The sequence below is a fragment of the Lampetra fluviatilis genome, chromosome 13, assembly GCF_964198595.1.
Source record: "Lampetra fluviatilis chromosome 13, kcLamFluv1.1, whole genome shotgun sequence".
NCBI classification, from domain to species: domain Eukaryota; kingdom Metazoa; phylum Chordata; class Hyperoartia; order Petromyzontiformes; family Petromyzontidae; genus Lampetra; species Lampetra fluviatilis.
Window position 1 is genome coordinate 11,347,581 of NC_136287.1, and position 22,526 is coordinate 11,370,106.

General features: G+C 49.7%; 1 protein-coding gene and 1 long non-coding RNA gene across 5 annotated transcripts in view; one reads left to right on the top strand and one right to left on the bottom strand.

Moving 5' to 3' along the window:
* Window positions 1–3,048, bottom strand: part of LOC144935543 (lactadherin-like) — a 143,957-nt gene extending 140,909 nt beyond the window's left edge. Inside the window, exon 1 of the mRNA XM_078862302.1 lies at window positions 3,004–3,048. Within this exon, the coding sequence (XP_078718428.1) occupies window positions 3,004–3,008 (5 nt within the window). The 5' untranslated portion in view covers window positions 3,009–3,048. The remainder of the gene's footprint in view (window positions 1–3,003) is intronic.
* LOC144935545 (uncharacterized) overlaps window positions 1–22,526 on the top strand; it is a 71,519-nt gene that overhangs the window by 3,899 nt on the left and 45,094 nt on the right. Inside the window, exons 1-2 of one of the 4 annotated variants that reach the window (XR_013637325.1) lie at window positions 3,040–3,121; window positions 3,703–3,952. This is a non-coding gene — a long non-coding RNA (uncharacterized LOC144935545). Of the gene's footprint in view, window positions 1–3,039; window positions 3,189–3,702; window positions 3,953–22,526 lie in introns of those variants that run through there. The other 3 variants (XR_013637327.1, XR_013637324.1, XR_013637326.1) reach the window with 3 other exon arrangements.

The following is a 22,526-nucleotide window of genomic DNA, read 5'->3' on the forward strand; positions in this document are numbered from 1 at the left end:
TGTCCATACGTACAACCACATGTATATCGTCAAATAAATACACGTACAAAGACGTAAACAAACTTAAGCTTGTGCATACGTATCACGTACACGTTATTCACACAGACACAAGATTATTGTACATCCATACGCATACATATACGTACATGTATACTCATATACACGCGGTCATACATATACAGTACAAATATCCCCCTGTAGCCCACATGGGCTCTTGGGACAAGTGCTGCTAGCCAGTACCTGTTAAGGGCATGCACAGCATGCATACACAAAACAAAGATAAAGATCCCCCGTGTAGACTGTTGGGGCAAGTGCTGTTAGCGAGTAGCACCTATGATGGCCGGCACGGCACACGAGGGGGTGAGTGGCCAGCACCACCCCCGACCGCCTTTGTCACCCCAGTGGCGATGTTTACTACACACCGCACCAGATACTCATTTGAGGCTGAGTCGACCTAGGGGAGGAAGCCCAAGACCGGTTCAAACAATCATGCACACACACACCAATGACGCTCTATGGCAGGCAGTCTCAACCATACACACACACACCGATATACCCCCACCACCAAAAACCTCCACCCAACTCCCCCAACCAACCCATCACACCACCACATTTGCCTTTTGAACACCACACCCCATCCTAACAACACTCGCGAAGAGAGAAGAGGAGAGAGAAAAAGCACGAACCCACCCACCACAAAACGCGCGTGGCTGTTATTTGGTTTGCTAAACACGTCCGTGGCTGGCTCCGTGAACAATATGCGTGGCGCTCCGGAGTGGTCATACGGGAGGGGACAGCGAGCGGACCCTTTCAGCGCCATTCGTGCAGACGTAATGATGCACGGGGAAGGAGACTCTCTCTCTCTGTGTGTGTGTGCGTGTAGACGAACGCCCGGGCTGCTGGCTCGGGCTTACGGCTCGCAGACACGGCCACAGTCGCAGGCACTTGAGGTTATGTTGAGACGGCAAGAGAGAGAGACGGACAGAGACGCTTCCTCGGCAACAGCGGCGTGGCTGGCGATCGAGGTTTCGGGGCGAGCAGCTCGCTCGGGCTGTATCTCGTGCGCGCTCAACAACTCGAATGGTCATCGAGACGAATCACCACTGACGATGTTTCTCGTGGTGGCGGTGATGGTGGTAATAGGAATGCATTCCTCACTCGAAATTGGCAAGAACGCTCGCTGCCTTATAGGCTGCGTTGGAATCGGAGTTCTCGGCGTAAGGCACTACCACTAGCATACAAGGTAACGCTTCTCCTTAACACTCCTATTGCGTATATTCCTCTAATCAGTATTTGGACAAATTAACGCGAGATGGAAATGGTTGGGTGCCGTCTTAATTCAATAGCTGGCTGACAGAGCTCGAGACGGTGACGATGATTGTTTGTGATGGAGGTGATACGTATTTGTACATGCGGGTTATATTTTTAAAAAAGGCTGTGTGCGTTCAAAAGAATCTCTTCTGACCTTATTTTGGCCGACGGCGGTTCTTGTTCGAGAAGGATATTCCACTTTGTTAAAAAGGGTGCGTGTGAAATATCGCAACAAAACAATTAGAACCCACCGGGCGCCTTAATTTACGAGGCCGAGCTTGCTCTGAATGTGTGTCAGTGCAAGTGTGTGAGACTGTTATTGTGTGACGGTGTAATTCATGGGTGCTCCTCGCTAACGGCACTTGCCCCAACAGTCTGTTCAAAGGCTATACGGGGGATCTTTGTCTTTGTGTGTACATCTATATATGGGTGTGCCTGCGCGCGCGTCTGTATGTGCGTGTGTCTGTATATCCGTACGACTGTGCCTCTGTGTGTCTGTACAATTATGTACGCGTGTGTGTGTGTGTCTCTGCGTCTGCGTGTATGTGTGTGTGAGAGTCTTTGTGTGTGATCGAGAGAGAGAGCGAGAGACACGAAACTCAATTATCATAACACTATGCTTAATGTATTGACAGTAACGTCTCACGCAACTGTGTGGCAGCCCTCGGTAACAATGAGCTCTTAAACAAATCAGCTGCACTTACCCGCCAAGCAGTGCCGCGAAAAACCCCAAACCCTGGACACAGCGCGCATAGACAACGCGTTTTACACGGCAGCCTACGAGACTACGTACGCCCGATGAGCCTATGAGTGCGTACATAGCAGCGTCTGCTTTGCCCAGTTTGCTGATGAGAGAGAGAGAGTGGAGGAGGAGGAGGGCGAGAGGCAGCGAGCGAGCGAACGAGAGAGAGAGAGGGAGAGAGGGAGCGCGCCAAAACTGCTCTGCCGTGGCTAATTATTTTACAAAACAGAACGAGTCTGCTGCTTGCCAGTCGTTCGCACGGCCCACAGAGCAGTGTACGAATAGGGGGGGGTGGTGTGTGTGGGGGGTGTGGGGGGCGCTTTCTGCACGTTGTGTGCATTCATTCATTCATTGGCCGCTCATTATTATGGAAATGGGTGTCTGGGGCTTGATTTGAACTTGATTTTGGCACCGGACCCTTCCAGTGATGGTGGGGGGTGGGATTGAGAGACGGGGGGAGGGGGGGGGGGTCAGTGGTGGGGGGGGGAGGTCAGTGGTGGGGGGGAGGGGCAGCTTCTGTCCCCTCCCCCTACCCCTCCCCCGGCTGTCCCCTCCCTGGCCGCCCCCACCGCCACCACCACCACGCACGCGTGCGTGGTGGTGGTGTCCCAGGGACCTTAACAGCAGACGCTTTTTGATTAAGGGAGCATTTGGGGTTGTAGAGAGAGAGCAGGAGGAGTGGTGGTGGTGGTGGAGCGGGCGGTGTGGGAGGGGGGTGAAAGGGAGAAGGGAGGGGTGGGGGTTGAAATGGGGGTGGCTGCTGGCGCGAGAGCGGGTGGTGGCTGGGTGGTGGTGGTGGTTGGCGGTGATGTGGTGGTGGTGGCGGTGGGAGGAGGTGGTTGGAACGGGGGTAGTGGGTGTTAGAGGGGGAGGGGCAGCGATTGTGGGTGTGTGAGAGAGAGGGGGGGGGATGCGCTGCGGGTCGTGGCGGTCCTCGCGCGCGCTCTCACCGCATTCGCGTCTCGGTGGAACGAGCGCGTGGGTCTCCTCGCGTTACGGCGCTGCCCCCCGGTGGATGATAATTCAGATGACGACGACGGCGGCGGCGGCGGCCGCTACTATAACGAAGTCAGTGCGGGGGCCGGGAGGTCTCATTCGGGGAAAACCACGCCAGCGGTTCGCGCAGCCTCGCAAGGCAAGGCGCTCTCTTCTCGTCCGATGACCACGAGAGAGAGAGGGGGGGGGAGATGCGGTTGTTGGGGAAGAGGGAGGAGGGTAGGAGGGGAGGGGGTGAGCAGTGATGGAGAGAGCAGCAGGGGGAGTGAGGTAGAGGAGGGTGGTGGAGGTGGGGGGAGGGAGATGGGTGGAGAGGGGAACGCGGAGCCTCAGACCACGGGACGTTGACGTTCGCGGCGGCCGGAGCCGTGGTGGGTCCGTCTCGCTCATCCCGATGCGGAGACGGAGGCGCGCTCCAGCTCGCTCCGTCTGCCCTCCGCACCCGCAGTCCGCGCGCGAATTGGCATCGTCCGGAGCTATTTAAAGGGATTCCGCGTTTTTAAGCGAGCGATCAGCTGTCCTCTCGGCAGAACACGCGAGCCGCCAGCCTCACAGTGGGCTGTGCGTGCCTGCGAGCGTGCGTGCGTGCGTTGCGCGCGCGCGCGTGTATGTCTCTGATATATATACATACAGTACACGTGTGTGTATATCAGGCTGTGTCTGAAGAAGGCCCGGAGGCCCCACGTCGCTGCGATCAGCGAAGAAGAGAGCGGGAGAGAGGGAGAGGGAGGGAGAGAGAGAGAGAGAGGACACGGCGCGGTCTATAACTCCATCTTGTGTGTAGTGGATTCATCCGCCGTCCATTTGATTCGTACGGACGAAGCGCGCCTCTGGCCTTTGCAGCTAACCACGCCAGCGCTGCGACGTGTGCCGGACGGAGGAGCCTTCTGCCGCCACACCAAGGTACATCTCTCTCTCTCTCTGCGTGTGCCCGTCTCCCCTTCACGATTATTTGTTGACAATAAATGTGTCTGCGTCGTGTGAGCGCCGCTTCGGAGCAGACCCGATAGCGATATCGTCGCAGACGCACCGCGCGCTACGGACACACACACACGCACGCCGCACGCACGCTACGGTCACACACGCACGTAGACGCACACGCACGTAGACGCACACGCACGTAGACGCACACGCACGTAGACGCACACGCACGTAGACGCACACACCCGCACGCGACCCTACTGCCTTGTGTGTATTGCAAGGCATGCGCGTGTGCGCGTTGTTGCATCCTCTGTGTAGCCCCCGCCGCGATCCCGATCTCGGCGATAGGTTGACCCTCGGTTGTCCCGCGTGCCGCGTTGCGCCTGTGTGCCTGTGTGTGTGTGAGTGTGTGTGTGAGTGTGTGTGTGTGTGAGTGTGTGTGTGTGAGTGTGTGTGCCTCTGTGTGTGAGTGTGTGTGAGTGTGTGAGTGTGTGTGAGTGTGTGTGTGAGTGTGTGTGAGTGTGTGTGTGAGTGTGTGTGAGTGTGTGTGCCTCTGTGTGTGTGTGTGAGTGTGTGTGAGTGTGTGTGTGAGTGTGTGAGTGTGTGTGTGTGAGTGTGTGTGTGTGAGTGTGTGTGTGAGTGTGTGTGTGTGTGCCTCTGTGTGTGTGTGAGTGTGTGTGAGTGTGTGTGTGAGAGTGTGTGTGAGTGTGTGTGTGAGTGCGTGTGAGTGTGTGTGTGAGTGTGTGTGTGAGTGTGTGTGAGTGAGTGTGTGTGTGCCTCTGTATGTGTGTGTGAGTGCACGCGAGAGAAGGAAGAGAGAGAGAGGGAGGGAGGGAAGAGCTCTCTCTCCGTGTGAATAACGTCACATCTGCCACCCCCATGCGGGTGGCGGAGAGAGAGGGAGAGAGAGAGTGGCGAGGATTTGTTTTTAATCTGCCGCTGAAATTGTATCAAAGTGCGCTCTCACGATGGGGGCGGGCGGGGGCGGTCAGGGAAAGTGGACAAAGTGAGGAGGGAGGTGGGGGGGACTAGTTGGTGATTAGTGGTGCTGGTGGCAATCGTAATGGGTGAACGTTAATTGGTGCGTTGGCATGATAGCCACACGGGCCCGCGTGTATGTTGAGCAATCACAGGCACATTGACGCAGTCGTACTGCGTCTACGTTGCGATGGGATTTAGCACAAAAAAGCCACTAAATGGCACTTTCCGTGATTGTACCGGCGCCAGCCCTCCCCCTCCACACAACCCTCACACACCTCGCTCCCTCGGCCGAATCCATCACGAGGATAACGCCAATTGGCTACGAGAGCTAACTGTGCTAAGCGTGTGTAAAATGCAAATGAGTTTGTAGAGTAAAGGGAGCACGGAGTGTGATTTAAGGTGAGATGACGATTCAATTAAGTGGCTGTGGCATCGTCAGCAGTAGAAGCAGCAGCAGCATTGTCATTCTCAATGGTAGAGACGGGGTCTATCCACTGCAAGATTAAAGGGCTTCTTCATACGCCATTGCCATCCGTCCACGGTCTCGCGATTGCATCCACAACCCACATCCCCGAATGAACTCAGTTCCCCGCTTCATCCTTTCATGTGTATGGTGGACTTCTTTCGCACCGTACGTAGTCAACCGTGCTAATTGTAGGCGCGTACACTTGGTAAACGTACGACGTGGGTCTATTGCTACGTGTGTTAGAAGGTAAGACCAACGTAACGTGGGCAGCAACAATAAGATGCGTTGCGACTTGGGCTTTTCTACGATGCATGCACACGAACGCCCAAACGTCACGCTTCCACGACAAAGACAAACAACATCGATTCCCCCGTATAGCCTCAGCAGAATTTTTTGGGGCAAGTGCTGTTTCGCACTTCCGATAAGCACGTACGGTGCGAAAAAGTTCCACATACATAGCGAGCACCTCTCGCAACACACACATAAACTGTGCTGCCTTTTGGACATTTGCTCGACAATTGAACGAAGCGCATATAGACTTTATAAGTCTTCGCTACCCTGCACGCATATGCGTATTGACATCTTTGCAAGCCGGAGGACGCTGTCCACACCGCTCATGGTCCTGAAATGGAAATCGCTTTCACCCCCCCCCCCACCAAACCCCCTCGCTGGCGTAGAGACCGCAAGTCCTCGTGCAACTGTGACAAACCCACCTCGACTTTCTCTCCCTCACTCACATTAAGCAGAGTCTGGTGGGGTAGGTGTGGGTAGGTGGGAGTAGGTGTGGTAGGAAAGATAGGTGGTGTTGGCGGGTAGGTGGGGGTAGGTGTGGTAGGAGGGGTAGGCGAGTGCTCATTGAAAGCTTCAGAATTTACCCAGGCATCACCCGGCGCGCCACGTGCTTGCGATACGCGATCGGGCCCACGTGGTTTAATCTGCGCCTACAAATTGGACGTCGTCAATGGGCGAGAGCGTAACGACTCACGGCGGCCATTTTCTTACTCGAAGCCAAATGCGAGGGAGTGGAGCAGGCTGCCTGCCTCCGACGGTTGCGTCTCCTCTGTTTTGCTGGGACTCGCAACGTCAAACACTGCTGGAGCTGTCCGTGGTAGGGCAATTGGAGGCAATTTACTAAGCGAGGTTTAATAGGACCGTTGTGCCTATACCTGTGGTTTATCTATGGGCAGTATATGACATATATCGAGGCACATTTACTATTCAAATTGCACCACGCCAGGTGAATTGTCACAGTACACACGTCGAACGTACAGCTAGCTATCTATAACTAGATATAGCTTGCTGTGGGTGGGTTTCAAAGTAAATATCACAACACTCGCACACACAAGAGAAGTGACACCTAAAATTATGCTTTGTTTTACTGTAATACAATTAAATTACGTTACGTATTTAATTTCACATAGCAACTGCATGTTACGATTTTAAATATGATTCGTGGTTAATTATATAATTGTGTGTCAATTACAAAGCGTATTAAGTTGCATGAAACTCAAGAGTGCAACACTTTCAATATGTAAAGTTTGCTTTTTGTTTGTTTGACGTCAATAGCTAATCACGTGTGATTGCACAAATAAGATCTGTGCAAAATGTTGTGACGTGAATTCATGGTTATTAGTTATTTATAAAATGTTATTTTAAAAAATATTTAGCGAAGCGAAGCAACGTTGCACAGTCGGCTCTAATGACATTTAATGGGATGTATCGCGTGTTAAATGTTTGTAACTACATTTTTCATAATCTACATTTATGCAATATTACATGGTACTATATGCAGCACGCACACTTAAAATATAATAGGCGTATGTGATTTCAAAAACATTTCAAATAAGTTGGATGCAATTCCTGTACGCTCTATACCATTGTATGACAACACGCCTGACATTGCGAAAGTTTAAATTACTTGAATACGCAGTGTAAAATAAAATACTTATTTAGGTATATATATAACAATATAGGGCACATAAACATTTGACTGTGTGGTGTGCAATGACTCGAGGCACAGGTGTCTGTCTGCTGTGCATCAACACAGCCACTTTATGCCGTGCCTGGGTAATGTGAGACTCGATGATTCACGCTTATATACTTCGCCGTCCGGGTTTATACAGCAGTACCTCGAGTGTCGCTGTTACTACTCACGTACTATTACATAAAGCACGCCGTGCAGGTATTACTGCACACACACATATATATATATATAAACTACAGGTGACGTATATGTATCGTAGGCGTGTAACGTGCCAACAATGCCTGTGCGTTATGTTTTACAGCCAAGTTAGCAAGATTCCACTTGCTCTATTTTCTAATTGTTATAGATCAGCATTATGAGTTAAAAATGATATGCTTTACATATATTGCATAGCGTCTGTTCCCTTCCATCATGTCTTAAATTAAACATTCAGTAGAAAAAATTCAGACGTAAATCAGTATTTCAAACAAGTAGAAAGTTAAACGCAGACTAATTTGTAAACGCGTGTACAATCATTTGCTCAACAAAACATTCAGGATTGCTACGATTAAATAAGCTGTAGACGATACATGCTTCACTGTAGACCGTAAATGAGGTCACACATGCGTAACTCCCGTATTATATATCGAGAGACAGAGGATACGACGCTTGAGGTTTAGTCATGAGACCCTTGCAGATGGGGTTCAGGTGAGTTGATAGGCGCGGCGTGCTTCGTCGGCGTAATTGCGTCCACGCGTTAAAGACTCGGGCCCCCTCCCCTCCCCGGCACGTACAGCCAGCAACGTGACGCTGTGGTGACGAGTGGCCTTACGAGGCAGTATCCACGCGTCACGATGGCCTGGCCGAAGCAATGGGGGGGGTGGGGTTGGGTAAACGGTGAACATATTTGTTGTTGTTGTTTAAACCAAGTTGAATAAGCAACGAGTTGAATGCCGCTCTGGGAGTCCGGATTGATCTCGCACCGCGTGCACTTAGAGGGAGGCTTCGAAACAGCTCAACGCGGTCACAACTTGCAGTTCTATACGGCAAATATGGCGGCCATTGTCAACATTCCCATTGACTCGGCCCCCGCTCCTTAAAGTGACTACGAGGGGGCGGGGGGGGGGGCTGCTTCTGATTGCAGCTCGCGCTCACTCACGACGGTCTCTTTTGTGAACACACCTGCCGTGCCTGTTTGTGGTTGGTGTTGGCGCAGTTTCTCAGCGAGGCCATTTGAATTGCCGCCTTGATCACTTGAGTTCGATTTCCGACCACGGCTGACATGGGTGCCGAGTGGTTACATCTGAGACGCCACGTACCACACAACTAAGCGACCTTTCAGATTCAACGGCAGAATACCGGGCCTGCTATTTTCACGAACGCCAGTGTGCGTGCGTGCGTGCGTGCGGGGAGTGGTGGCGTTGCTGTTGGCGCGCTGCGACACGAAGACGGCGACCCGAGATCGATCCCCGTGCCTCCACGAGGTCGACTCGGCCTCAAATGAACACCTGGTGCAGTGTGTCAATATCGCCACTGCGGAGACAAAGGCGGTCGAGTGTGGTGGTGGTGATGGTGTTGGCCACCCACCCCCTCGTGCCCGGCCTTCATAGGTTTGCTACTCGCAAATAAGCACTTGCCCCAGCAGTCTGTAAAGGCTGTACGGGGGATCTTTGTCGGGCGTGCGTGCGTGCGTGCACGTACGGGTGTCGCATATAATTAATAATGCCAGGCCACCTGAGTTCAATTCCAGGCCGCGGCTGTAACATCAGGAGCGAGCGATATTCGAAATCGGGTGCTGTGGGCTCACCCCTTTTCACCCACCGTGAAGTATGGACAAACGACACTGCGCTGTTGATGCCTTCCACCAGAGCGGTTGACCAAAAAGGCTGTAAATGATCAATCATATCGTGCTCTTTGGATTCCTTCGTGTGCGCGGTTTGGAATCTTGAGTGCTTGCGCGGCATTTGAAAAGCTTAAGTGCATCTGGGGTCATTGGAATTGCTGTATTTATATACAGTGGTTCATTTTGTCAGGGCGGGTGCTTTTCATAACGACTAGGTGGTTATGACAGCACGTCTGTATCTTCATTTTATTTCACGATTTAGTTTTTGTCCAGTCCTTTGTCAATCCACTGCTGGATGATGATTTCCAAGCGTCGTGTCACTCGTGTGGGGGTTGTTTGACCATACTTCACCTCACTGGTGAAGTGCAGGGTTGTTGTTGAAGAGTGAGAGGCAATACCCGTTCAGATGGCACTCGCCACCGATATTAGCCGTGACTGAGTGTAGTGTGGAGCTCAGGTCCAGGTAGCCGGGCTCCGAGCGTCGTGGTGGACGCTAACCACTCACTGCACAACCGCTCCACCCATCCTGAACTATGCTACCTGCACACGCCACCGCGTTAGCCGGATTATAAGACGCATGGGGATATAACTCGTGCCCCGAAGTATATGCTTCATGGCAATAAAGTTATTCAAATCTGGTCATATACACACACACACACACGGCAACCCGATTATTAGACGCACCCCAACTTTTGATTTAAAATATCGGTAGAAAGTGCGTCTTATAATCCGGATTTTAGCCAGTTACAATATGTAGAAATAAAAACAAAGTTAAATGAGAAGGGCGTGTGGACATCTAATAACAATGCTATTGCTTGTGGTCCATTGATACCCATGCATTGTATGCGATATTTCAATATCAGGATGTTCGTATGCATTAAAAGCGTCTACCGAGCATACTAAAGACAAATATCCCCCGTATAGCCTTAACACACTTTTGGGGCAAGTGCAGGGTACACGAAGAGGGTGGGTGGCCAACAACCACGTCCGGCCGCCTTTGTCTCTCCAGTGCTGATGTTGACTCCACACCGCACGAGGTACTCATTTGACACTGAGTCGACCTAGGGGAGGCCCAGGTCCAGTTCAGATAATCGTCACCGGTATTGACTGAGCGGGAGTCGAACTCATGTGGCCGAGTTCGTAGCGCAGCGCACTATCGCCTACACTACCGCTACCCACACTACATTACCGCTCCTAAAGACAAAGATTCCCCGTATAGCCTTAGACTTTTGGGGCAAGTGTTAGTTCGAGCAAATACACACCATCCACGTGCACTGGCACATATAATTTGCAATAGGATGTAGTTGAATAGTTTTAGATATCAGCAAGATACAAATGCAAACCCAAATGGTTGTCAATGTTGCCGTATTAATATGCACGTGGTTATTCAGGCTCCGGGGTGGCATCATTCTTTGCAATCATATACTCACAATACTTAAACGACCCAATAGGCCTCGACTAAACACGTTCCAGGCCTGTGTTCATCGTATGCTTTATCAATCGTATGCCGTCGAAGCCCCCGCTCATTGATTGCAACAACAGAAGCATTGCGACACCACGGCGGAAAGGATGAATTATGAAAATAGAAAAAAACACCCCAATACGAGGCCCGTTCACTAAGTGAGCACGTGGGGCCTGCAACAAAGCGGTACTTTGCAATCAACGCACCGAGGCTGGCGCCACGTCGACTATGCGTGCGGCTGTGACGCACTCGCTCTATACGTGTTGTATATTCTTTTCATGGAGATTTACGCGGATTGGGGTTATTTTAAGCCCATGTTCTCCATGCTCAGGTGCGTGCCTGTGTATGCAGGCCACTCCGTAGGCCTTAAAATGGCGGCGGAGATGTAGAATAATAAAATAAATAATCACCTCCGCACGCGCGCTTTTAAGTCGTCGTCCGCGCTTTTGGGAACGTACATTTTTCTTGTTTGGTTACCAATTCTGTCTCTGTTGATTTCAATTATGTAGTGTATCTATCTATCTTTCCATCGGGATGAATCCGTCAGGTGCACTGGGGAGTTATTGGCCCCTGTTTATCTTAACGATGCGTAACCTCGTTCGGGCCGGTGTTTGGATACGCACTTTACCTCAGCAATTTTAACAAACGCTCAGGGTGATTGTTAATTTTATGAACGGGTATGCGTACAGTGTTCACGTAAAGATGTTCTCGTAGGCAATGCACATGTAGTATCCATATACACGCACACGGATATAATTAGGGCAATGAACACGATGTAATAACGAGGTTATGAAGTTGGCCTAAACCTGTGCACTCACCTGAAATATGTATGTACTTAAAAAAAATGATAATTACATATCAGGCTTGCGTTTTTAATGTGAAACCAGCATTAGGCTGGCAAGACTGGTTTAAATCAATAATTACATTTCTATAACGTCTTGTATTTAGGAGCATACTTCATTAATAGGTGTGTGTGTATGTAGTATGTTAAATGGAACAGTTACTAATGGGATCATTGTCTTTGCATGCAATGTGCTAATGATATAAATACCTAGGTACATACACTCGCTCGCTCGCATGATTCACCTAGGCCTTGGAGCGATGACGTCAGCTCATTAGTCAGAGCTGTGAGGTTGTTCATGACCGCGAGAGATGGTGAAGCCTTCATCAAGCAGTACATAGACCATGGCTGCTGATGATCACGACTCGTATGTATCATAGTAAACATCGCGCTGTATGTAGGTGGAGTTTTATATAATCGCATGTGGTAACTCATGCGCGCGTCTCTCCGGTAGTTTCATACCGCGCATATCCAGGCTTCATTTGTTCCCTCAAGAAGAACGCGGCAACCGTCAGGTTATGCGACGGCGACCACTTATTGAGTGAAAATCATCACTAACACCCCCCCCACGTCCCCTTCCGCGTATCTCCGCTCTTATCTGATTGCAAAGTCAATTCACGCAGCGCTCTCTTCGTAAGATAGACCAACACAATGAGCCTTGCGCTCTCCGCCGGAGATTAACCGCACTGCCTCGATGTAAAATTCATATCAAGAATAAGAAGATGGGCCATTGCCCGAAACGTCACCTATTATATATACATTCAAATTGTAGGGCAGTGTTATTAAAAAAATGTCTTGAGGTTTGTTTTTGTCGCGCGCTTCAGTGCCAATGGAGCAGTGTCGTTAAAATGTTTGACGTTACAAATGCAGAGTTCGGCTCGGGGTGATCGTTCAAAATCTGCTCGTGTTTCATTCCAGAATAATTACGACTTAAAAAAATAAATATATATAATTTAAGATTAGGCAGGGCGCACTTAGGCTTCGGCACAGACGACGTCTCGAAATAGTCACGCGGGCTACGAGCCAATGGCGTGATCCAAATGTCCCTGCAGGAATATGCACACTCATTGGGCAAGTATAACAATAAATAAAACGCCGCTCAATTAATAATTCACACCAGACGACCGACGTTCAAGCGTTGTTACATATTTTTTTTGCGTTTCATGAAATCACATTTTGTCGTTTGGCGGATGTTTGCATACGGTACGGAATTGCAGGAAATGTATCTCGTACGTATGATGCATCTATTTTCGCGTAATTTCATTATATTTAGGGCTAATTTAGTAAGCGTGGAAACCGTGTATTGAGTCTGCCACATCACACGCGGACGCAGGCGTGCTCCCTCGGCGTCCTCAACGCTGTGCCCCATCCTACGTGCGTCACAGAACGCCAGCGTCTCGCGCATACACAGAGGGAGATATTAATAGTGGATTAGTGGGTTCGTGAGTGCAGTTCAGATCAAAGATCTCCAATTCTCGTCCAACCTCGGACCGCGGATGATTTCCCCGCGGGGAAACCGACAAAGGAGAGGGGGAATCCCTTGCAGACCGCGAAGGCCACACGCGGGAGATTCTCCACGGCACTGGTCCCATGTTGGAGTCCCGTTATGGGCCGGTACAGCGGCCAAGTTCAGAGGCTCATTATTATTGTCATTATCGTCAGTCATGGTTAGTCCACTGCTGGACGAAGGCCTCAATCCCCGGCTATTCTCTGCCAATTCTGCCACGCACTGTACTTCGCAGAAGAGCATCATTTGGTACACGGAGAGCTCTGGATGAAGTGCGCCTTCCAAATGTAAATTATTATCATCACCACCGAACACACAATTTGCTTCACTGCCAAGTATCAAATTCGAGACATCGTCCCGCACCCCCAATGAGGAGTTTGCACGATACTTTGACTCGATTGAGTCCGATGGACGTGAACTTGGGATCTCCCCCGGCCTACGCGAGCGGTTCTCTCCCCACCTCCACCGGTCAACATCGGCCAACCAAGTCGACGTTCGTTTCACCTGCATGGCTTGCACCCTGCCGATGCCCCGCGGTGGAGTGGAAACCGTGGAAGTGGAGCGTTTTGCGTTGTGTCGGCAACGACGGCTCTCGAGACGCAATGGCGTGTCAATTATCGTTCGAACCTTGGGTGGGGGGGGGGGGGTCTAATCGATCCGACACTTGGACGTTCGGATGAAGATCGCAACTTGCGCGCGTTGCGTCTACAATGCAAGTACAACGTCAGGAGACGAAATGAGGAGGTTGCGATGGGTGGCACTTGCAAGCGGTTGCCAAGGGAAGGGCAGGTAACCGAGAAGGGCATTGGAGAGAAGCAACTGCAGAGGTCGGAGGCCCCAAGGGAAAGTCCTGAAGCCAGATGGTGGCAGCGGTGCTGCCGGCCGTGATGAGACTCTCCGTGAGAGTGGACCGTGAAGGACGTTGCGAGTCGTGCACCAACGAAGGCACCTGAAGCCAGAGTTTGCGGGATCTGGCAGAAGGAAGGAAGCGATGGCGAGATAGATCGATATCGCGGTGAGTTTGGGCGCGTGGGTTTTGTTGGTTCGTGGCGGGGCGCGTGTTTGGTCGGTGAAATCATTGCGATGTCTAGGGCCCAGCTGAACCATGGCAATCCTTGGCTTGTATGGGATGTGCGCTGTAGAAAGGCCCGCGAAAACGTATTGTTTGTCTTTTTGAAATGTATTTAAATGTTTTAAATTCATGTTAAGGATACATCAAATCAATTACTCTTGCTTGATTAATATCGGAAATGCCACATTTATCATGGCGAGCATTAGTAATTGATTAAGACAAACACAAATGACTTCCAGAATCGGAATCTTCATTTATACTCGAGGAATCCGATGAGCCGTGAATATCTTTTTTACAGATGTTCCACATTACAGTGATAATTTTAATGATTCAGTGAAGATGGATGTTTTATTTTAAAATAAAATAATAGCGGATATTATATTGAACTAGGAATGCCTTCCTGAGTATCAATACTCGCTCACAGAAAGGCCCTACTTTGGAAAGTATGGCATATCCTTTTTACTCACGTGTTATATGTTGGTGTTTGCGGTGGTGGTGCTGGATTTTTGATGGCGGTGGCTATGACTGTGGTGATGGTGCTGGTGGTATGAGGGTGGTGCTGCTGCTATTGCTGATGGTACTGGTGGTATGGCAGTTGTTATAGTGGTGGCGGTTGTGGAGGTGATGATGCTGGCTTTGAGACGGTGGTGGCTATGATTGTTGTGATGGTGCTGGTAGTATGAAGGTGGTGCTGCTGCTACTGCTGATGGTACTGGTGGTATGGCAGTTGTTATAGTGGTGGTGGTTGTGGATGTGATGATGCTGGCTTTGAGATGGTGGTGGCTATGATTGTTGTGATGGTGCTGGTAGTATGAGGGTGGGGGTGGTGCTGCTGATGGTGCTGGTGGTATGGCAGTGGCTGTTATAGTGGCGATAGCAATGCTCGTGTTGATTGTGTTGATGGTGGTGGTAGAGCTGAGAGCGGTGATGTTGGTGATTGCCGTCATTGCGCTGGCTGAGATGATGATTGTGATGGTGCTGGCGATATTGGTACGCTGCTTGTGGTGTAAATGAAGGTGTTGGTCGTGGTGGTGATTCTTTTGTGGGGAGCGGGTAATATAGCGGTTAGCGCGCTGCGCTACGAACCCGGCGACCCGAGTTTGATTCCCGCTCACGGCGAGCACCGGTGATGATTATCTGAACCGGTTCTGGGCCTCCGCTAGGTCGACTCAGCCTCAAATGAGTACCTGGTGCGGTGTGTAAACGTCGCCACTGGGGAGACAAAGGCGGTCGGGCGCGGTGCTGGCCACCCGCCCTCTCGTATGCCGTGCCGGCCTTCATAGGTGCTCGCGAACAGCACTTTCCCCAATAGTCTGTTAAGGCTATACGGGAGATCTTTGTCTTTGGTGATAATTGCGCTGCCGGCGATAATGACAGTGGTCGTGGTGGCGACGCTTGTGCTGATCGGGGCGTTGATAACGATGGTGGTGGTCGTGACAATGGTGTTTATTGTGGTGCTGCTGCTGCTGTTGCTACTGCACGACCAATAAATGGGCTTCCTCTGGGTCGACTCGGCCTTAATTGAGTACCTGATGTAGTACGTGAACATCAGCGGCCGGGCGTGGTGGTGCTGGCCACCCACCCTCTCGTGTGCCATGCCGGCCTTCATAGATGCTCCTCGCTAACAGCACTTGCCCCAACAGTCTGTTGTTGAGGCTACGCGGAGGAGTGGCCAGTAGACCGCACGTCCTTTGGACGTTTCCGTCCGTCCAGCCATCCAGCAAAACTTGAGTTTCTAATACTAATATAGTGTGACGGAGGGTGTTGGAAGTGATCATCTCACAGATTGGCGAAGCGGGGCGTACATACGTGCCGCTCACAGCGGAATATTGTTGCGAAAAAAATAAAAATAAAATACTCCACGCGCTGCGCAAAGTCTCAGCGCGAGGCACGATCGGTGATGAAGGGGGTGGGGGGGGGGAAGAAAGAGGACGAGTAAGGAGGTGGACGAGGAGGATGAGGTGGGAGGGAGGGAGGGGGACGCGAAAGGAACGCCCGTGGCTCCCCGCTGGGAGCGGTGGGAGGCGCGACGGACATCTGCGCAGCGCGCCAACGACGAACGCGTCGCCGAATCGAGGCGCGGTAACGTCGGTGGCATCGTCGTCGCTGGGACATTGTCCGCGATGATGAAGGAGAAGAAGAATCAGAAGAACAAAGCCGCCAGAGATCATTGCCACGGCTCCCGCCTCCTCCTCCTCCCCCCCTCCTCCTCCTCGCGGACAGCGATGCGCGCTCAGCACGACCCCCGCGGGCGCAGAGGGGCTTGCACGACAGCGACGGCTACAGACGGCAACAGTAGCACAACAACAGCACAACAGCAGCACAACAGCAGCACAACAACATCACAACAACAGCACAGCAGCAGCACAACAACAGCACAACAACAGCACAGCAGCAGCACAACAACAGCACAACAACAGCACAACAGCAGGACAACAGCAGCACAACAGCAGCACAACAGCAGCACAACAGCAGCACAACAGCATCACAACAGCATGCATTACACGGCAACAGCAGTGCGGATGCAATGCATTGCAACAACAATACAACAGCAATGCATGACAACAACAATACAACAGCAATGCGTCGCAACAACAATACAACAGCAATACATCGCAACAACAATACAACAGCCATACATTGCAACAACAATACAGCAGCAATACATCGCAACAACAATACAACAGCCATACATTGCAACAACAATACAACAGCAATACATTGCAACAACAATGCAACAGCCATACATCGCAAGAACAATACAACAGCCATACATCGCAACAACAATACAACAGCAATACATCGCAACAACAATACAACAGCAATACATCGCAACAACAATACAACAGCCATACATTGCAACAACAATACAACAGCAATACATCGCAACAACAATACAACAGCAATACATCGCAACAACAATACAACAGCAATACATCGCAACAACAATACAACAGCAATACATCGCAACAACAATACAACAGCAATACATTGCAACAACAATACAACAGCAATACATCGCAACAACAATACAACAGCAATACATCGCAACAACAATACAACAGCAATACATCGCAACAACAATACAACAGCAATACATCGCAACAACAATACAACAGCCATACATTGCAACAACAATACAACAGCAATACATTGCAACAACAATACAACAGCCATACATTGCAACAACAATACAACAGCAATACATCGCAACAACAATACAACAGCAATACATCGCAACAACAATACAACAGCCATACATCGCAACAACAATACAACAGCAATACATCACAACAACAATACAACAGCCATACATTGCAACAACAATACAGCAGCAATACATCGCAACAACAATACAACAGCCATACATTGCAACAACAATACAGCAGCTATACATCGTAACAACAATTCAACAGCCGTACATCGCAACAACAATACAACAGCTATACATCACAACAACAATACAACAGCTATACATCGCAACAACAATACAACAGCCATACATCGCAACAACAATACAACAGCTATACATCGTAACAACAATACAACAGCTATACATCACAACAACAATACAACAGCCATACATCGTAACAACAATACAACAGCTATACATCGCAACAACAATACAACAGCTATACATCACAACAACAATACAACAGCCATACATCGCAACAACAATGCAACAGCTATACATCGTAACAACAATACAACAGCCGTACATCGCAACAACAATACAACAGCTATACATCACAACAACAATACAACAGCAATACATAGCAACAACAATACAACAGCAATACATCACAACAATACAACAGCCATTTAGCAACAACAATACAACAGCCATACATCGCAACAACAATACAGCAGCCATACATTGCAACAACAATACAACAGCAATATATCGTAACAACAATACAGCAGCAATACATCGCAACAACAATACAACAGCAATACATCGCAACAACAATACAACAGCAATACATCGCAACAACAATACAACAGCAATACATCGCAACAACAATACAACAGCCATACATTGCAACAACAATACAACAGCTATACATCACAACAACAATACAACAGCAATACATAGCAACAACAATACAACAGCAATACATCGCAACAATACAACAGCCATTTAGCAACAACAATACAACAGCCATACATCGCAACAACAATACAGCAGCCATACATTGCAACAACAATACAACAGCAATATATCGTAACAACAATACAGCAGCAATACATCGCAACAACAATACAACAGCAATACATCGCAACAACAATACAACAGCAATACATCGCAACAACAATACAACAGCTATACATCGCAACAACAATACAACAGCAATACATCGCAACAACAATACAACAGCAATACATCGCAACAACAATACAACAGCAATACATCACAACAACAATACAACAGCCATACATTGCAACAACAATACAACAGCAATACATCGCAACAACAATACAACAGCAATACATCGCAACAACAATACAACAGCAATACATCGCAACAACAATACAACAGCAATACATCGCAACAACAATACAACAGCAATACATCGCAACAACAATACAACAACCATACATTGCAACAATAATACAGCAGCCATACATCGCAACGACAATACAATAGCAATGAATGACAACAACAACGCACCAATACATCGCAAGAACAATACAGCAACAGTACATCGCAACAACAATGCAACAACAATGCAATAACAATACATCACAAGAACAATATATCGTAAGTTCGCAACAACAACACAGCAGCGATTCATCGCAACAACAATCAAACTAAAACAAATACTGCAACAGAAATGCGCTCTGCGCGAAATTACCCATTCAGCGAAATATTTCTCCGTTCGTCTCGGATGCTGCTATCATCCCTACACCCACACGCCCGTTAATTCGACAAGGCCACGGCGCATGCACGCAACATGCTGTCTCTTTGGGGATCTGTTGGCTGTCCGATATGTTCCTCTGCACGTTGTCGATACCTGGTCTGCCAATTTGTTTCATGTTGTTGCCCAAAAACCCTGAGATAATATTAAAATCATATACATCAACAAACATATAATTGCACTGTTGCGATATACACAATGTCGCTCATTCATAACACATACAATATGAATACATTCTTTTACGTATGCGCTATTAAGAAGTGAAATTGCCTGAAACGTCGCCTTTTGTATATGTTTTCTGTTCAAGGCCACGGTGTTATTGACACTGCTTGTGTACCACTGCCAACGCAGCATCATCTGCAGCGCCTGCAGCACCACAATTGTTTACTAAAGAATGGCTTCTGATATAAAATTCCCCCAAAAAATATCCTCTGACATCATTGCCAAGAGCAGATCGCTGTGTGCCATTGGCGTCGTAAAAAAAATATACAAATGAGCTGCGATATTTATAGTAACGTGATTATAAATATCATGGGATGTAGATATTGCTTTGTATAACACGCAGCAGTTGATATATTTAGCAGGAGGTACTTATTGTGAGCGTTGTAGTAGGTTGATACGCTTCATTTATGGACTTGAGTAGTATGATCAATGTGACAATATACAGCCATTTGTCAATCCACTGCTGGATGATGGCCCCGCTCTCAATGCCGTGTCCGCCGTGGGGGTTATTTGTGACCACACCTCAGCACGCTGGTCAATGCGAGCTGATAAAGTGGGCGACCAGAATCGGTTTAGATGACAATGGAATTCTAACTCGGGTCGTCAGCTTCACAGCCCCAGTGAGCTAATCACTGCGCCACCGCTCTACGCCATTCCATAAACGCGGTTTGTACGCATCGCTCTGCATATCTTAACCTCGCGCGTCCGCACACATTTGATTCAACAAACAACGCATCCTGTCTCTCAAACGAGTGAGCGACGGCCGCCTCCAGCCAGCAGCGGACATTCCACGTTCATGTGGCGGGCACAGGTGTATGAAGGAAATGATCGCTCACGACTACCCATGAAGGGTTACACGTTGTACCCCCCTCCCCCACGCCTCCCCTCCACGAGGGGATGATAGGATAAGTCGATCCGCGGCCACGAGTTGAACTGGTCACGTGTCTGAGCGCGAGTCAATCAAGCACTCAAACAACGCCCACTTACATTATTTCCAAGAGTATCGTCTTAATTGTCTCCTATAATATTCTATGGTTCTTTCGGTTAAAGTCACGTAGATGATTGCTTGTGTTGCAATCGAAACGTCGTGAGAATTTAATTGTTTTATTTTTATTATTTTATTATTTCCCTTCTACGTGACTTTACCGAATGAACCAAGAATGTGAATCCCTGCAGTCACGAAAGCTTTAATTTGAAAAAATGAATAAGAATACAGTGATTTAAAAATATCACGACGTTTCGATCGCAACACAAGCGGTCGTCATCGCGAGCAGGGAGGTTAGCCTCTGAGTGCAAGCTGTTCTATAAAGGTTCAGAGATGGGCGGGGCAGTTCATGTTCATGTCGGAGAAAGCTCCTACGCCGAGCAGTCGGTCTACCGTCATCTTCCAGTTGTCGTTACAAACCCGGGGGGGCTTCTTCGTGTCAACCGGATTTGTCCGGGGCTGAGCTGCGGAAAATATCCCCCCATCCTCCCATCCACCACCCCACTTGCTCGGTGGAGGGTGGGGGTCTGGGTGGGTTGGTTGGGTGGGTTCCAGATAACATTCCAGTTAGAAATGAAGCCTCATTACAGAGCCATTTGTGCTGAACCCACAGGCGGGCAACTCCCTTCAGGCCTTTTATAAAAGAGAGGAGGGTTCACAATGGATAGATACTCTGTGTATATATATAGCAACGCACATGGGCTGAAATCGTACAGAGTAAAGAATAATGCTCGCGGGGTTATGTAATCGGGGTGATATAAAACTATGCGTTACGACGTCGCATATCCGCACGTCGCATATCCGCCCCCGAATCACAGCCGCACCACACCCAGCACAAATCCGCCCACACCTCAGCCCCAATATGGTCGACGATGCCACCTTGCGCTCGCACAGGGCAGGGTTGAGAGACAGTCCGTCCCTTAGTCAATCCGCTGCTGGACGGAAGGTCTCCCTCCCTCCACGCCGCGTTTGGGTCATGGGGGGTTGTTTTGACCATACTTGACCGCACTTGCTCAGTGCGGGTTACTGAACGTGGTGGGGGTTGGGGCAGCCAGGAGCGGTTCAATAAAATCACTCGCAACCGCTGTGAGCCGCGGATGGGAATCGAACTTACTTCAGAAGCGGCACGTGGCGCAGTGCGCTCGCTAAATCTCCCTGCGACACCGCACCCTCTCGGCTGTTAGGCCATCGCATATAATACAGCAAGTGAAAAATAACATTCCAGCCAATCTCATTCTACGAATGGACGAAAGCCTCAACCACGCCATGTCGATCACGTGGAGGAGGGGGGGGGGCTGTTGTCGTCTTCATACTTCACCACTCTGGTCCATTGTTCTATTTGATATCGGATGTCACGGCGACGTCGTTGACAAGGCCACGTACTGGGGGCACTGCCTAAAACAATGGCCCCCTCGGCGCGCGTGGAGGGGAGGGGGTCACCAAAGAAGAGCTCACCAAGAAATCGGTGGCCCAATTACTGGCGCGGCATTGAATGGCGGCGGACATCTAACGGGCTATCGCATTGTGTTGTGTGGGGTGGGCCGTTTTGGTGAGTGTGTGTGTGTCGTGGGCGTGGTGCTGGCCACCCACCCCCTCGTGTGCCCTGCCGGCCTTCATAGGTGATCGCTAACAGCACTTGCCCCAACAGTCTGTTACAGGCTAGACGGGGGATCTTTGTATTTGTATATATGTGGGGAGCGGTAGTGTAGCGGTTAGCGCGTTGCGCTACGAACCTGGCCACCCGGGTTCGATTCCCGCTCACGGCCAACACCGTTGACGATTATCTGAACCGGTCCTGGGCCTCCGCTAGGTCGACTCAGCCTCAAATGAGTACCCGGTGCGGTGTGTAGTAAACATCGCTAACAGTACAGTCTGTTAAGGCAACACTGGGGATCTTTGTCTTGGTGTAGTATATAGCAGCGGTGTGTATATATCGGTGTTCAAAACTGTACAACCACCCGACGGAGCGATTAAATTAACATCCAGCAATGGATTGACCATGGCTGCTGATGATGCTGTACCAGTGGTTCGCGCACTGCGCTTACGAACCTGGCGACCAATTCGGAATTCGACTCCAGGACACGTCGGTTAACATCATCGGTGAGGTGCAGTACGGTTATATTCGAACCTGCCCTGGGGGCCTCCCTTAGGTCGACTCAGCCTTCTAACTAGCACTTCGTGCGCTGTCACGGCCTTAATAGGTGCTCGCTAACAGCAACTTGCCACTAAAAGTCGCCATCATCATCATAGTCGGCCGTGTCCGATCCACTGTGCCGTGAAACCAGTGCATCCGGG